The 16,265-nt window shown below is 37.4% G+C and overlaps 1 protein-coding gene and 1 pseudogene across 1 annotated transcript; both read right to left on the bottom strand.

The window, feature by feature from the left end:
- Positions 1 to 3,059: 3,059 nt before the first annotated feature.
- On the bottom strand, positions 3,060 to 3,529 carry LOC131158485 (mediator of RNA polymerase II transcription subunit 32-like; annotated as a pseudogene).
- An 8,397-nt stretch (positions 3,530 to 11,926) lies between these two features.
- Positions 11,927 to 14,910, bottom strand: LOC131157698 (pentatricopeptide repeat-containing protein At1g71490). Its single transcript, XM_058112032.1, has one exon. The coding sequence runs from the start codon at positions 14,447 to 14,449 to the stop codon at positions 12,170 to 12,172; it is 2,280 nt and encodes a 759-aa protein (XP_057968015.1). The 5' UTR covers positions 14,450 to 14,910; the 3' UTR covers positions 11,927 to 12,169.
- Positions 14,911 to 16,265: the final 1,355 nt, after the last annotated feature.

The following is a 16,265-nucleotide window of genomic DNA, read 5'->3' on the forward strand; positions in this document are numbered from 1 at the left end:
GGTCGAGAACTTTTCCTTCTTTTTTTTCGGAAAAAGAGGGCAGCACCCCCTATCTTTAACTGGTCGAGAACTTAATGTTGTAAGCATCATAAGATCCAGTAAGTGCTCCTTGTGGTATTTGTGGGATTTCTGAGAGCAGCTTATTGGTTTATTGAAGGGAGTAGATTTTTCTATATATCATTAGTATAGAGAAATGAATAAAGTGCAGATGTTCAGGCTCGACCGGGTGCAATGGGGAGAAATAGTTTGTTTCAAATAGTAGTCAACTTCCTAGAGTTATCAATGGTTTATATAAACTGGATAAGATGGATACGGCTTATATGAGATATATTTAGTTAGTTAAGAAAAAAATATATCTTGTATGCCAAGCACGCTTATATCATCATTTTTTTTTTTTTCTTTTTGATGAGTAAGACTTTGGGCAATTGAGGCCTTTGGATACTTACCTCCTTATGAGACCCAAAGTGAATTGATTTTTATGAGGAGCATAATTACTAATGATATTTATTATCTCTGGACCTAAGATAATTTTGATTTTTATGATTCCATCTATTCTTACAATATCGGACGCTATCTTTTAGGTCTTTATCTACAATCATTTCTATCTCATTCTTTAATTTTCTTTTCTTGTATACCAAAGTCAAATCTTGATTTTTCAATTTCTTTTTCTCCCTTGCTCAGTTTCTTTAAGGCTTGTATTAATTTTCTTCTAATCATTGATTAACTATTGTCAAGATTTTACCTATAAGTGTCCTTATATTCCAAATTGCTAATTTAATCCTAATCGTCTGAATTAGACCTGGCAAAATGGATAAAAATCCGTTAATCCGAACCGCATCCGACCCATTTTAGCCAACTTATAATTATCCGTTTGTTAAACGAGTCGAATATGGTTTTTCATTTTCATATCCGCCCCCTTAGCGGGTCGGGTCGGGTTTATCCGGCAGATATCCGCCAACCCGCTTACAAAATTAACAAAGGAAAGCCCAACAAGCTACAGCCCAAACCCTTTAACCCAGCCATCCCAGTAAGCCCACTGCCCAAATGCCCACACGGCCCACTACCCACACGCCCCACTCAGCGCCTCACTACTTCAACCCTTCCCACTCCCAAGTCCTAATCCAGCCTGATAGCCCCTATTCAATTCGAGCCCTAGCTGCCTTTTAGCCTCTGCCAGTCAAGCTGCTGCGCTGCCCTCTTCGATTCTTCAGGTGACGAGCTGTGAGCATCTCTGTTCAGACTTCAGATAGCCAACACGAGAGGAGAGAGTGAGAGACGGAGACCCTAGCTGCCTCTTAGCCTCTTCCAGTCAACCTGCTATGCTGCCCTCTTCAATTCTTCAGCGTGATGAGCTGTGAGCATCTCTGTTCAGACTTCAGAGAGCCAACACGAGAGGAGAGAGTGAGAGACGGAGACCCTTCGCCTTCGGCCTTCAGTTATAGCCTTCGTGAGTTCGTCGTGAACCATTCAAGCTTCGAACCAGCAGGAGCTTTTGCTATAGAAACAGAATACCCTTCGGCCTTCATAAGTATTCTTCTTCAGTTCTTCTTCTTCAGTTCTTCTATAGATCTAAAAAATCTATCATTCGGTTCTGGCACGACATCAATATGTTCATGCTTCAGATATCTTCTGTTTCAATAAAAAATTTAACATCCTTTTTTGTATTACATGGTGAGTTTGGAATTGCAGAGTTCGTCTTAGACTCTTAGGTTTGGTGTGCAATTGATGCAATATATTGTATTTGGCGAGTGTTCTAATGAGTGAACTTTGTGGTTTATTGCCTTATGCCTGCTTACTGAGGAAAGTGAAAAATGAATTCAGATTATAGATTTTTTTTTCGTAAACTATTTGCTACCCAGGAAAGCAAAATCATCCACTCTAGGCTATTGTAGGCCTAGTTCTCTTTAGGTGTATTTGTTTGGCAAGATTGGACTGGTGTATAGATTGGACAAAAAAAAAATTATTAATAAAATTATATTTGAATTATTATGACAAAAAATAAATTATTAATAAAATTATATTTGAATTATTATGACAAAAAATAAATTATTAATAAAATTATATTTGAGAATGGCTGATTATCCGCCCATCCGCCATGAATTATCCAACCCGAAACCGGCTAATCCGCCACTTAAATGAGTCAAATATGGATTATGATTTTTTCACCCGATAATCCACCTTATCCGCCACGGATAAACCGACCCGATCCGCTTTGCCAGGTCTAGTCTGAATTAACTTCTTTATCTACCCACATCCAATGCAAAAATCATTGCATATTTGACACCGTCCCTAGATGCTGACACAGCACATCACTTCAAGATAGTGACCTAGCCTACCCTAACCTATTTTTCACTAGGGGTATAAGTGCAACATGTCATTCCTAGGGGAAGCCCAACAAATAATCAAATTCATATCAGCTACACTGATTATGAGGTACACAATGCAATCCTACTCTCTTGCGAGACCAACTGTAGGTGAAAATTTAGGATAGTATGTACATCACAAGTTGAGTTAGCTCATTCCACAATTATAATTTTGCTTTTTAAATAAGCGACTTCTTTTTTCTATTACCCTAATTGATCATGGTTGCATGGACACTGTTAATTGTGCACTTTCTTGATCTTGGTAACTTGAATTTGCCCATTGACACAATCATTTTGTGTTCCTGCCTTATGTTGGTCGCCTGAATTTTGCTATTCATTTGAATGGCAGTATAGAAATTAGAAATTAGCAAATGATGGAAATAGGCAACTGTCTGATTAGTGATCATACATGAAAAAGAATAAATAAAGGACTTGTCAAAAAGAACTCATAGATCATCCAGAAATAAGCATCCCACATACCTTCACGAGGGAAAACTGAAAATGGAAATTCATAGCATAATTCGGTATATTCTCTCTAATAATCAGGAGATTCGGACGTCAGATCGGACCATCTGCACAGCATAAAACAACTTTAACAGCAAAATCAATTCAAAAGGCAAAGTAGCCCATTAGTTCTATAATTTATTTTACCAGATCATGCAATTACAGAACTAATAACTCTTTTAAAGTAAAACTTCAATGACCTATTTTTTCAGGTTGCATAACTATTGAGCCATCTTTAGAGAATCTGGCATCAGGAGCAAATGCTGGGATGTGTTGAACCAACAGCAGCTCCAGAACCATGCTGCAGCCTAGTCAGAAACCAATTGAGAGAGTCACTGATCATTCTGATGGCACAAAACTGATGGGTGGAATACCCATTGTGGTAGACTGCCATTGCCTTTAAGCCATTAATCAATTGCCTCATCCAGAAGGCACTCAGATCCTAACCTTTGTTTTACAAATTCCAAAACTCCTCCACTTGTTCACAAGCCACTCTGAGCAATTCCTGCCACTGCTTGAAGTTTTCTAGGGCAGGGGCAGCATCAGTTGCTGCTATTTTCTGGCCACCAGCTGTCTCCCTGGTTTTGGGCACACCAGCTGCTGCAGCTTGGAACTCCAGAATACTAATATGCATTGTTTAGAGAATCTACTATATTGTCCATTCACAGTGCCCCAACATACCAATTAAAACAACCCTTCTAATTTGCAAGGATTGGGAATGAACGAAAGAAGCAGGGTCCTTTACTAAAAGCAAAAATGCAGTTCTTCTCATCTGAAGCAATAAATCAAAATTAAGGCTTCAACTTGTGAACAGTGAAGCATGATAAGATGAATTTTCCAAATTATGTGTTGCACTTTTAGAAAAAAAAAAAAGGATGTTCGCTGGGTAATTGCTGTATTCATCTAATATACACTGCAAGTCTTAATCTCAGTAAGAAAATCAATCCCAGACAAAAATCTCAGAAATAGCTCCTATACCTCGATGATTATAATTTATGATCCTCTTCTAAACACACATATACACCTGAGTCCCTCATAGGTAAATTCATATAAACTAAAGAAATCATTTTTTTTTTCTTCCCAGATAATTGATTCCTGTCAATCCTACAGCACGCATGGTCTTGAATTTCCACGAAATTGTCGAAATTTCCGTCGAAATTTCCGGTTTCCATCACCCTCAAAATCGAAATGGCAATCGATTTCCGTCTTGCATAATTTCCATCAAAATCTCCATGAATCTTCCTGAAATTTATCGAAATCTCGAAATTTCTGCGAAACTTGTCGAAATTTTAACCATACTATGAAATTTCCTTGAAATTAAAATAAGAGATTTAGGAGTGAAGTGAAATTTCTCTCTTAATTTATTTTATTTATTTTTATCGAAACAAAATATCATTACAAATGCTTTTGAAATTATATGAAAAAATAAACTTACAGCAGCATTTTATTTAGCCATTTATGTCTAAATTATCATTATTTGTATAATAAATAATATTTAAATGATTTATAAATTTCATTTGTATTAGTTGAATATGTATACTGTATATTATCTTACAAATATGCTTGATACACATACTGTATTACAACTTTTCCACCTCATACACACCATAGATGTATTTAACTTGTAATATATTAGTCCTAAAACTTACTTGATTATGTTTGTTAACCATTTCTAAAGTTTCACAAAGAATTCCATGTTTTACTACCGATTTCCGTTATTTTTTCAAATTGAAATCGAAATTGAAATCGAAATCGAAATCAAAATTTCCGTCAAAATTTCCATACTTTTGGAGCTTCGAAATTTGAGTCGAAATCGAAATTTAAGACCTTGACAGCACGTGGTATACAAGTTTAGGGATTTGCAAATTCAAGAATGATAGATGCGCAGAAAACCAAATCATTCACATATTTCACATGTTTTAGAACAACTGTTTAATTAACAGTAACACATCCGTTCAAAAGCCAAAAACCTCTTAAGTTTTCAAAAGAAAACGAGCAAGGGTTCCAAACATGATAGATTTACACTATAAAGCACTGCCTCGACTGATAAGGAAAATATTCTCATTCATGACAGGAATATTAATATCCACTCTGACCCACAAAAACAAGTCTTAAAACTATCATTTCAAATCTGGTATGTGAACAGGGAGCTTGGCCAGATGAACTAGATTCATTTTTTATAGCTTCTATGGGAAAGTCCTAAATAAGAAAGCATAAAGACATTGCTTAATGTTGTTCCAGTGAACATTACATCTTCGTGGGTTCCACTCTATAAAAGAATACAAAGGAAACTGGTCAGCAGAATTAGTCTGATGGCATATGTAGATCATTTATGTATGAGATGCAGGACAGAACAACAACAGAGAGAGACAGAGACTTAAAAGGAAAAAAGAGAGAAAAAAAAAAAAAAGAACAAGGGAGGAGGAAGAAGAAGGAAGCAAGATAAAGAAGAAGGGAGCTGCATGAGAGAAAGGGGAAAAACCAGTTCCAAATTCAAATTATTAACCATTTCATACACTAGAACTACCAAAGTATTTAAAGCATACAATAAACTGAAACACATAATTACAGACCCACCCCAAAATAACTAAAATTTATACAACAAAAACAAAAACAAAAGGTCTAACTCATGCATATTGTCCAAAACCTACACAGAAAATAAGTATGCTGAATAGGCAGTCTAAATGACGAAGGATGGTCCTCCGTAAGCCATGTAGTATTCGGAGTAGGGTGACCAATCCCCTGTACCAAATATTGAGAAGTCAAGAACTCATCATCCAGAATTGACACCACTACGCCCTGTAGATGGGAAATGCAAGGAGCCTGGGCAACTGTTGACCTTACAAGAGGCTCAAAGGTTCATTGGTATGGTGCCAAAACCTCCACCTTAAAAAAATGGACTAGTGGTCATATGATTAGGCAAATCAAATAAACATGCATTTGTGGCCAATGGCACGAGCATAAAGCTTTTTAAAGTTAATATATTAGGTGACCACAATACTAGCCCACACATTAAATTCTCTAACCCTGCATTGCACATCCACAGCACGTTTTTAATCCATATTACTCATGGAAGGTTTTCACTTGACAGCTCATGGATCTGATGAACAAACAAGTGGCTCCGAGATATGGGCACATAGTGGCAAAGAAACAATATCAATGGTAACACAGGATTCGTCACTAAAATACACACTCAAAAGGATTCTTACCTGTGGACCTATTCACAGAATTATTATAAGAAAACTCAATGGTGAGTAGCACTAAGCCTCATTAAAATACACACTCAAAAGGATTCTTACCTGTGGACCTATTCACAGAACTATTATAAGAAAACTCAATGGTGAGTAGCACTAAGCCCCAATTGGACTACACATCTATGCAGATCACCTAGACTACAATTAAAAACCTCAGCCTGACCATCAGCTTGGGGATGGCAAGCAGAAGAACACATCAAGTGAGTCACACACATTTTCCCAAGATTCTTCCAAAACTAACAAACAAACTTGATATCTTTATCAAACACTATGGAATTTGACAAACCATGCAATTTGACTACCTCCTTGGAGAACAACTTAGCCATATGAGAGGCATGGGAGGTCTTACTACATGGGATGAAATGTTCCATATTGGAGAATTTATCAACTCCTACAAGTATGGAATCATGTTCTCAGGCTGTCTTAGGGAGTCCAAGAACAAAATCCATATTCAAGTCTTTCCAATGCATGTGTGACGGTGGAAAAGGGGTATAAAGACCAGTATGTTGTCCCTACACTTGGTTAATTGACAAATATGACACTAAGATGCTATCCTAGCAACATCCCTCTTCAAAGAAGGCCAATAAAACATGCACATTCAACTAAGGCAATGGTTGTATTCCTTCCCAAATGACAGCTATACCACCAGCATGCAACTCCCACACTAAAGAAATCTCTAAAAAAAGGTGTGGAGAATGCATAAACTAGTGTCCCTAAACAGATAACCCACACAGATAAGAAAATATGCAAACACTCTATGTGAGCCCTCATTCACATCCTGAAAAATAATCCGAGAATCAAGACAAGCATAACACTCATCCTTCAAGAAATTGAATCCAGTGACTTTGGCACTAGTGAAATGGTGCAGAACTAACACTCTAATAAGGCCATTAGCTACCTTATTCTCAACACCTGAGTGTTGTTTAAGTACACAGGTATATCCATTAAGGAAGTCTACCCAACCAACATGCTTACATTCAACTTCTTGTGTCAAACTATTTATAAAGCAAGGCAGTCAGAAAAAGAGTACAAACTCCAAGGGTAACAGATAACATCTCTAATGTAGGAGAGATCTTACCACAACATAAAACTCTTTGTCGCATTTTGAATTTCTGTTTAGGCTGAGAGCTTTTTACTAAAAAACGCTATATTGTGTCCCTCCTGACCTAAAAATGCACCTGTACCTACCGTAGAAGCATCCCAAGCAACCTTACGGACTCTAAGATGCCTAAAGCACATGTGCTCGAGTCATCTTCTACTTAATCTCTCCAAAATTTCTAGTAGCTAAAGGGTTCCATTAAACTCCTTTTCTTAAGACAATTGGCGATGCCATAGTAGTGCCAAAACCCCTAATGAATCACCTAGAGAAAGTAGAAGTCCACAAATACTTCTTTTACATATAATGTGGTAACTGATTCGCAGCATCATGGCCCTCTAGCATTGTGATTCCAAAGAATTATGAGACCCAGGATACAGGATTCTTTGGAGGATTCCTGTATTTGGTTTACAAGTATATAATTGATAGATTCCTGCGCACGCAGCATTCCCATGTTTGGTTTATTCCTAGGAATAATGTTAATGACTTTCTGTTCCCCAAAATATCCCTAAGTTGGACAAGTAATACTTCACCAAAAAAAAATGCTTGTACATAATATGCAGCACAAAATTCAACAAATAAACTAAAACACTAGAAATTAAAATTATCCAACTCAATGAAAACACAATATCAAAAACAATAATTAAAATAAGATTATATATCAGAACATAATTTCAAGCTAATTCAGTAGTGCAGCTACTTTTTAAATAATAATAACAACAACAACAACAATAGAAACAGTCTGCAAGTCATACATATGCGAGTCATGCTATGTGGTTTAATAACACGTGCAGTCCTTCTTCTTCTTCTTCTACTTCATTTTTTTTTTTTTTCTTTTTTTTTGACATTCCACATTATTTGAACCTACAAACTTTAAATTTAAAATGCACATGAGTCAATAGATTCAAACCCAAAATTTCCATATTATTTTGAGGCAAGTGCGCTTCAACTTGGGATTGAAATAGGTTATAAATAAGTGAAAATATTTTTGAATTTTTAGAATATAACCGAGGTCTTTTTGTCACTTGGTAATTTTTTCGTGATTCCCACACATTGGGAATCCGGACGTCCACATTTTAAAATGGGAATAGAAATGTCGGTGTTGAAGAGATTTCTGAGAATATGTACCATTCCCAAGAATTGGATTCATGATCCTAAAATGTGAACCAAACATGGGAATGCCCAGGAATCAATGAGGATTCCTAAGAATCTATGGTTGAAATCTGCAAACCAAACACTACATTAATGATTCTGATAAAAATTAGTGGAATAAAAGAAAAATGCTTACAAGAAGAAGTCACCACATTAAAGCATTTTCCTTTCCATTTCCTCAATTTTTTCAAAACTGAATCGAGATTAAATATTTTAGCCTTCAAACAACTGAAATTTTTCAAAATTTTCCCACACTCTTCCTTACTTGTTCTCTTAAAATCTTTCAATTATCTCAATTCTTCAACAAGATTTTCCTAAAGTCCCAAATTTTTATCCATCTCTTTAGCCTAAAAACAGCAAATTCCTCTTGTTCTATTCCAACTTCCCAAGAAAAATTAACTTTTTTTTCCAGGTAAACCCCTTCGCTGTACATTACTGAATCAAATTTTTAATTTTCACTTTAGAAGTAAATCTAGCACCACATTTAAGCCATGTAATAGAATAATTGCACCAGGTGTAAAGTTTATATAATATAGACTAACAAAGAAAGCAAACTGTTCTGCAAGTGATCAGTATGCACATACTCTAAATCCCACAAGGTACAATCAACTTTCCATTAGTAGAATCTTCTGGCTCTGCAATTTTATTATATTTCAGCTGCTCAGCACCTCAGCTCTTCATGCGCCTATTTGAATGAATTCATCACGAACTCAATAGCAACAATGTTGACAGCCAACTTATTTCCTAGAGCTACACCAGAACAAAACGAAAGCACTCCTTCATTATGGATAAATGTAGAATTAGCCCCTTTTACTCTCATGAAAATAAGTGACTTATTTAATGACTTCACCAAATCTGCTTCTCCATTGCAACGCATGCAGAATAAAATCAAGAGATGAAGAGAGGGAGTGCCGAAGAGATCAGTCACTTTGGAGGTAATGAAAGTATTCTGCTACCATAAAACCATCAGTTTATAGAATGCCTCTTCAGCAGATAATGATGAATCATAAAACATTAAAAACGAAGCCAATCAATTCCTCCATTTTCAAGAATTGCCTTTATTGTCATAACCAAATGATTAACAATCTTGTGCTTAAAACTTCTCCTTGCCCCCAAAATAAATCACTCACAAAAACACATTCAAACTCTCACTGCCTACACTCAAACACCTGGCATCTAACACATGCATGCACACACCTATAGAGTAAAGAAGAGCATATGTAATATAATCAGGATTATATATATATATATATATATATATATATATATATATATATAGTCTAATGTATCTTCTTTTTCATAAAAAAAAATAATATATATAGGAAATAAATTAAGGGCAAAAGACACTCACCTCCCCTAAGGTTTACTAAAAAAGACAATGACCTCCCCTAGGGTATTAAAAATCCCACAAACCCCCCCCCCCCCCCTTAGTCAACCTTCTGTTAGTATTCAAACAGAAGTTCAAAAAATAATTTTTTCTTTCAATTATGCCCTCAACCCTTAGGAGCTGCTAGCTTCCTACACGTGAAATTTTTTTTCTAGTTATGCCGCCCACCCTCAACCCATAGGTTGCTTGATTTTTTACTCTATTATTTGAAATATACTCAAAATATTTTGTTCTAGGTAAAATTGTAGGAAATTTAATGGGAGTTGTAATTATTGAATCAAAGAAAACCAAAAATTTATTATTTTTTGTTTGAATTTGATATGGATGTAAAATTGAATAGAGATGCCTCTTTTGTTTTGAAGATAGGCAATGTGAAATGAGCTTAATAAGGATACGAAGGGAGGGAGGGGGCGGGGGGTTTTTTTCAAAGGCAAATGAATCATGCTGCAGTATGTAATTAAGGGCAAAATAGGGGAAAAAATTAATTTTTAAATGCATTATGTCAATAAGGGCAAAAAGGGAAAAAATTTTCCAGCCACATCATGTGTAGGAATGTCCATAGATTCAAACATGAAGGGAGGTCTATGGGATTTTAAAAACCTCAAGGGAGGTCCTTGTCTTTTTGGCAAACCTCAAGGGAGGTTAGTGCCTTTTGCCCATAAATTAATTAACTAATGTGTACTTCTTGACTTATCCTATTTGGTGCCCACCAGCACAACTAGGACTCTGGCTGCAAAAATGATGAAGTTCAAGGTTTCACTGATGAAGCGAATTCTATGCATCAGAATGGACCTACACGATATACATATCAATGGGAAAGCTTCAAATGAATTAAATTAAAACCCAAACTCACAATGTTTAAATAAATCCACCTTCAAGGGCCTTAGTCTACCATAATCTTCATGGCTTATGAATAAGATTAAAAAAAAAAAAAAGGGCACCTCGATGCACAAGGCTCCCGCATATGCGGGGTCTAGGGGAGGGGCAGACCACAATGGGTCTATAGTACGCAGCCTTACCTTGCATTTTTGCAAGAGGCTATTTCCACACCTCAAACCCGTGACCTCCATATCACACGGCGACAACCTTACCGTTGCGCCTAAGCTCCCCTTCGACTAATGAATAAGATAGAAAACAAAAATAAATTAACAAAGTTGAATAAATCAGCAAAACTCTATGAAATATTGAACTCATTTAATAATAAGCATATTGGCTAAATTTAGTTTTTTTATTCAGATAAATAAATAATTGAAGCTGAAAAAACAATTGTTTACCAGAAATTTCTTGATTCTCTTCTATTCCTTGTGTGTAAGAACTCTTGTTCCCAGAATAAAAATTAAATTATGAAATTTCAGTTCAAGCAAATTAAGAATGAAGAATCAGAAGCTGATAAAATATTTTGAAGAATTAGAGCTCCAAAAAAAATAAGAAGATATCATTTGAGGTGCCTCAGCAAAAAGTTCATGATCATGTGATAATGAGCATGCAGCAATTACCTTGGTTAACAAAGAATGAATTAACTTGTATTGTTAGCCGCACGCCTCCTTTGAACTTGCAATACTGCAAACTCCAAATTGCAACAACAAAGAATGAGTTAACTTGTATGTTACCCGCAGCACCTCCTTTGAACTCACAATACTGCAAACTCCAAATCAAAACCCCATTACTGGAGAAATTCATTCAATCAAGACTCCGCCTCTCTCATTAGTGTAAATCCCGTCATTTAAACTCCTCAAGCTTGTAAAAACCAAATCCTTGACCATCATCAAGAAATGCCACCAATCTCTATCGTCTTCATCACATTCTCACTTTCTATGGTAGTTAAAGCTTAAGGGAAGATTTTGATTGCCTAATAAACTGTTCTTTAGTTCTGTGAACTAACAACACATCAAATTCTCCAGTGAATGTGTGATAAAATAATTAGGAAATGCACGTTGCATATATAGATGGCATACAGTTGAAGGAAATGGGATAATCCTTATAAATAAATCATACTTTTTTTCTTTTTTTCTTTTTTTCTTTTGCTCTCGAAAGTGGCGTACATACTGAAGTTATCAGCTAAGAAGCTAGACCAGGAAAATAAAACTGAGATACCAGACCAGCAAAATAAAGCTATGATGCCAGACCAACAAAATAAAGCAATGATGCCAGACCAGCAAAATAAACAATGTTCCTCTGCAAGCTGTACAGCTGTATCTTGATCTCTATCCAGGTTCATAAACAATGTTCGAGTACAGGTTTTTATTTTTTCTTTAAAAAAAAGAAAAATATAATCCACAAAGACCTGTACATCTGGCAGGAGTATTACCCATTTCACCAGAAAAAAAATATTGGTATAAGTTAATATCTTCATTAAAATTGCCTGGAAAATAAATCATCCATAATGACCTCATATTGGAATGACCTCGATTCACTACAAGTTCCCCTGTTCGTTCAGTTCCTCACATTCATCTGAACTGAAAGCCCCTGCTGCAATATAACCATTATCCTTCATCAGATCAGTCAATCCCTCCAACAGAGGGTATATTTTGTGCGCATCAGGGTTTGATGTGTCTCCCACCAAAAAGGAGTGAGACTCAGAACCTGCATCAATCCAAGCACAGCCAGGAGTCTTTCTAACACCGAAACTCCTCATAAAAGTCCTAACTTTTGCTAACTTGCTCCAACAACCAGCAGCAGCATACATATTAGCAATCAACACATAATAGCCCAAATTCTTGGGCCTCGCTTCAAACAGTTTCTCAGCTGCCCATTCTCCTATTTCAATATTCCCATGGATTCGACAAGCTCCTAGGAGGGTAGCCCACATGGCAGCGGTTGGCCTGTAAGGCATCCTTTTGATGATATCCTTGGCTTTGTTTAGCAAACCGGCTCTTCCAAAGAGATCAACCATGCAAGCAAAGTGCTCCAAACGAGGAGTTATACCATAGATACTTGGCATCTTCTTAAACAGCATTTCGCCTTCACTAACAAGACCTGAGTGACTACAAGCAGATAGAACTGCCACCATAGTTACATGGTCCGGTTTGATTGGCAACTTACCCATCTCTTCAAATAGTTTCAATGCACTTTGTCCCTCTCCCTGCATCCCATATCCAGCTATCAAGGAAGTATAAGTCACTTCATCCTTCTTGCCCAACAAATCAAACACTATTCTAGCTTCCAAAATTTTCCCAGATCTAGCATACATGTCCACAAGAGAATTCCACAACAACAAATTATCATCAAATCCTCCATGCCTAGTAATGTGGCAGTGGAACTCCTTACCATGTTGGAGATTTGCCACTCGTGCACAAAGAGGAAGCATGCTGGCTATGGTCACATAATTTGGACCAACCCCAGACAGTAACATTTCTCTAAACAGAGAGGATGCCTCCTCAGACCTGTCCATGTGCGCGTAACCAGAAATCATGGAATTCCAAGTTATTATACTCTTACACTCTGTCAATCGGAACAATACATATGCATGTTCAAGATCCCAGCACCTTGAATACATAGTGATCAATGCATTTTTAACGGTTTCAAACTCATCACAACCATTGCGAATAGCAAAACCATGAATTTCTTTCCCCAATTTCACAGCCCCAATATGAGAGCATGCACCAAGACCAATAAGCAACGCCACAGAATCTAAAATTCCACAAGTTCTCATCTGAGAAATCAATTTTAGTGCCCCCTCAAAGTTGCCCGTCCGCAAGCAACCACCTGCTATGGTATTCCAAGTGATAATATCCAACTCAAGGCCCTTGCCCTCTGCTCGCATACTTTCAAATACTTCAAATGCACTATTCCACATATCCTTGGAGGCATAAGCAGCAATAATCGTGTTCCAAGAAACTGCATCTCTTTCTGGCATTTTCTCAAACAGGTCACGAGCAATGTTCACTTCTCCACACCTCCCATACATAGAATTCAACCCATTTTGTACAAACAAGCTCCACTCAAGCCACCCACTCTTCACAATCAATTGATGAACCTGCCGCCCAAATTCTACATCAAAGTCTACACTACAAGCCTTGAGAACTGACGGGTATGTGAAGTCATCAGGTCTGATGCCCTTAGTCACCATTTGTTTAAATGCGAACAGAGCCTCACTGCAAAGCCCATTTCTAACATAAGCCGAGATGAGTATGTTCCAAGGCAAAGGGTGCAAAATATTTGAGTTCTCAGTCATAACACGCGCATCAACAAGAAGATTAAGCGTTGAGTAAAAAGTAACCAGCTTGGGAACCAAGACAGGGTGTTGTTCAGAACCAAGAGAGATGGCGTGGGCATGGAGCTGTCTACCTTGTGGGATTGATCCGAGATTGGTGCAAGATAATAGAAGAGATGAAATGCACAAATGGACTTCAAGTTCATGATTTGGCACTTCAGAAGAGGCACGAAATTGTTGAATAAGAGCAAATGTTTGGAAAGCTTTAGACAGTTGGCCCTTGCTGGCGTATTGCTTGAGGGACGTGAAAAAATCACAATGTATCATAAATTCATCAGTAGGAGTAGTAGTAGCACTAGCAGTGAGTGTTCCTTGGATGGGTTCTTTTGAATTAATAAATAATGAAGGATGCTGCCTCCTGCTCTCTGGATGAGTATCTAATAGGACGCTCTGTTTCCATCTTTTGGGTATGAACTTCTGAATTTGGCATAGAGATATGCCTCCTGGAAAACCATGCACATGCCATGAAGAAGACGGCATGCACTGTCAGCGTATGAGGTGACATTAGCAACGCTAGGCATAATTTTTCCAGATCAACGATCAATTCTTTCTGAAGCTATCACAAATACCAACGTGAAAAACTCTCAATAATTCCCTGCGCATGAATCTATCTCGAGCTAAAGAAGGAAACCATGGGTACAGGAACGGTTGACCCAGAACAAATTTCAATGGAGCTTTTTTCTCCAACCGTGACAGTGTGACAAAAGAGGAATCTGGAGGCTTTGTTGTTACTCTCCCGTTTGAGGCGAGACTGAGTTCAACAGCAGGGGTTGCGGTAGGGTTTCTGAACCTGTAGAGCAGGGGAGGACGAAAGGGTTTTAGTAGGGTTCTGAATCTGTTAATTCTGTTTGGTACTTCGGGGTATGCACTATGATGTCCATCCCGCTCAGCCCCTCCGGTCCACTGCCTACATCCACGCCATGCGAGTTGTGGACAGACATAAGTTTGTGCTTGGTTTATGATTTGGGAAAATACACATGCCCCAAACATAGTAATTAGTATCTTCTCGTTTCATTACTAAGATTTTGTGGGATTTTGGTAGAATAACTTAATACATAGGGGTGGAAAAATGGGTAGAAAAGTTATCCATAGTCCGTCCATTTAAATCGAGTTTTAGTTTATTGTAAGGTAATCCGTGAATTTAAATCCGATTCATTTAATAAATGGGTTGAGCGGTTTAGTTCAAGCACCCGCCGGGTGACCTGTGTATCTATATATATAATAAAGCCTAAGTGCCTAACCCTGCCCTCTCCCCAGTCACTCTCCCTCAGTTGGCACTCAGTCCCTCATCTCATACCTCAATGGCAGTGCCTTACACCTCATGGTCACAATCTCACCTCACCCTGCTACCAGTAACCCACTTACCTAGTAGGTAGTAGAATCGGCACCCAGAAAGAAACCCTTATTCTCCATTTCCCCCAATTCCCAAACCCTATTCTCACCAATCGGTGAGTCTCGATCGTCGACTACTCAATCAACAAATTTTTTTACACAAAAAGGAGCTTCCGGTAATAGATTTGGCCTCTTACCTGGACTTCTCACTTCCTTGCTTCGTCGGATGATAATTCAAGCCTCGACCCGAAACTGAGAAGCCTTTGCAAAGAGGTGATCCAAAGCCAGAGGGAGACCAAAATCCTTCTCGTCAAGGATCTGAGATGCCCCACCGAAGACAACGATCGATTCTTCGATATGATGAAGAAGTACTTCCAGCCTTTTAGCGTCCCGATAACTTCAAGGGCCTTCAAGAGCGTCTCCACCTTCACCTTTAGGCTTCAATACCAGTATCTTCATTTGCTTCCCCTAAGTTTCCCACAAACTAAGTTTGTGAGTGATACATAGTATGACATTTTGGTAATTGTCTGATAAAAGTTGGACAAAGTCGTCCAATAATTTGTGCATGCTGTTCGTTCCATTTTTCATTTAAAACAAAAATATATTGTCATGTTGTAAATGAAAAAAAAAAAGGAATACAAAAATTTGAAACTATAGAAATTCAACAGTCTAGTTCTTCAGGAACTAGATGCTGTTAATTATCTTATTAACTCATTTTGTTGTAAAACATGTCCTTACATAGGCAAATACATTGGCATCCCAAAGGTTAACCACATAATGAACCATTATGTGAGCATACCAAAGGTTGTAACCTATTATCTAGATAGTCATCCACATAAATATACATGTTTTACAACACTTCCCCTTGGATGACTATACACTATGAATATGCCTCATTAAAACCTTCGCTAAGGAAAACCCTGTGGGACAAAACCTTAACAAAGGAAAAAGAGTACAATATTCA

The sequence above is a fragment of the Malania oleifera genome, chromosome 6, assembly GCF_029873635.1.
Source record: "Malania oleifera isolate guangnan ecotype guangnan chromosome 6, ASM2987363v1, whole genome shotgun sequence".
In the NCBI taxonomy this organism is placed as follows: domain Eukaryota; kingdom Viridiplantae; phylum Streptophyta; class Magnoliopsida; order Santalales; family Ximeniaceae; genus Malania; species Malania oleifera.

Coding starts and splice junctions, on each gene's coding strand:
- LOC131157698 (XM_058112032.1), bottom strand. CDS start 14,449: ATGCCGTCTTCTTCATGGCATGTGCATGGTTTTCCAGGAGGCATATCT.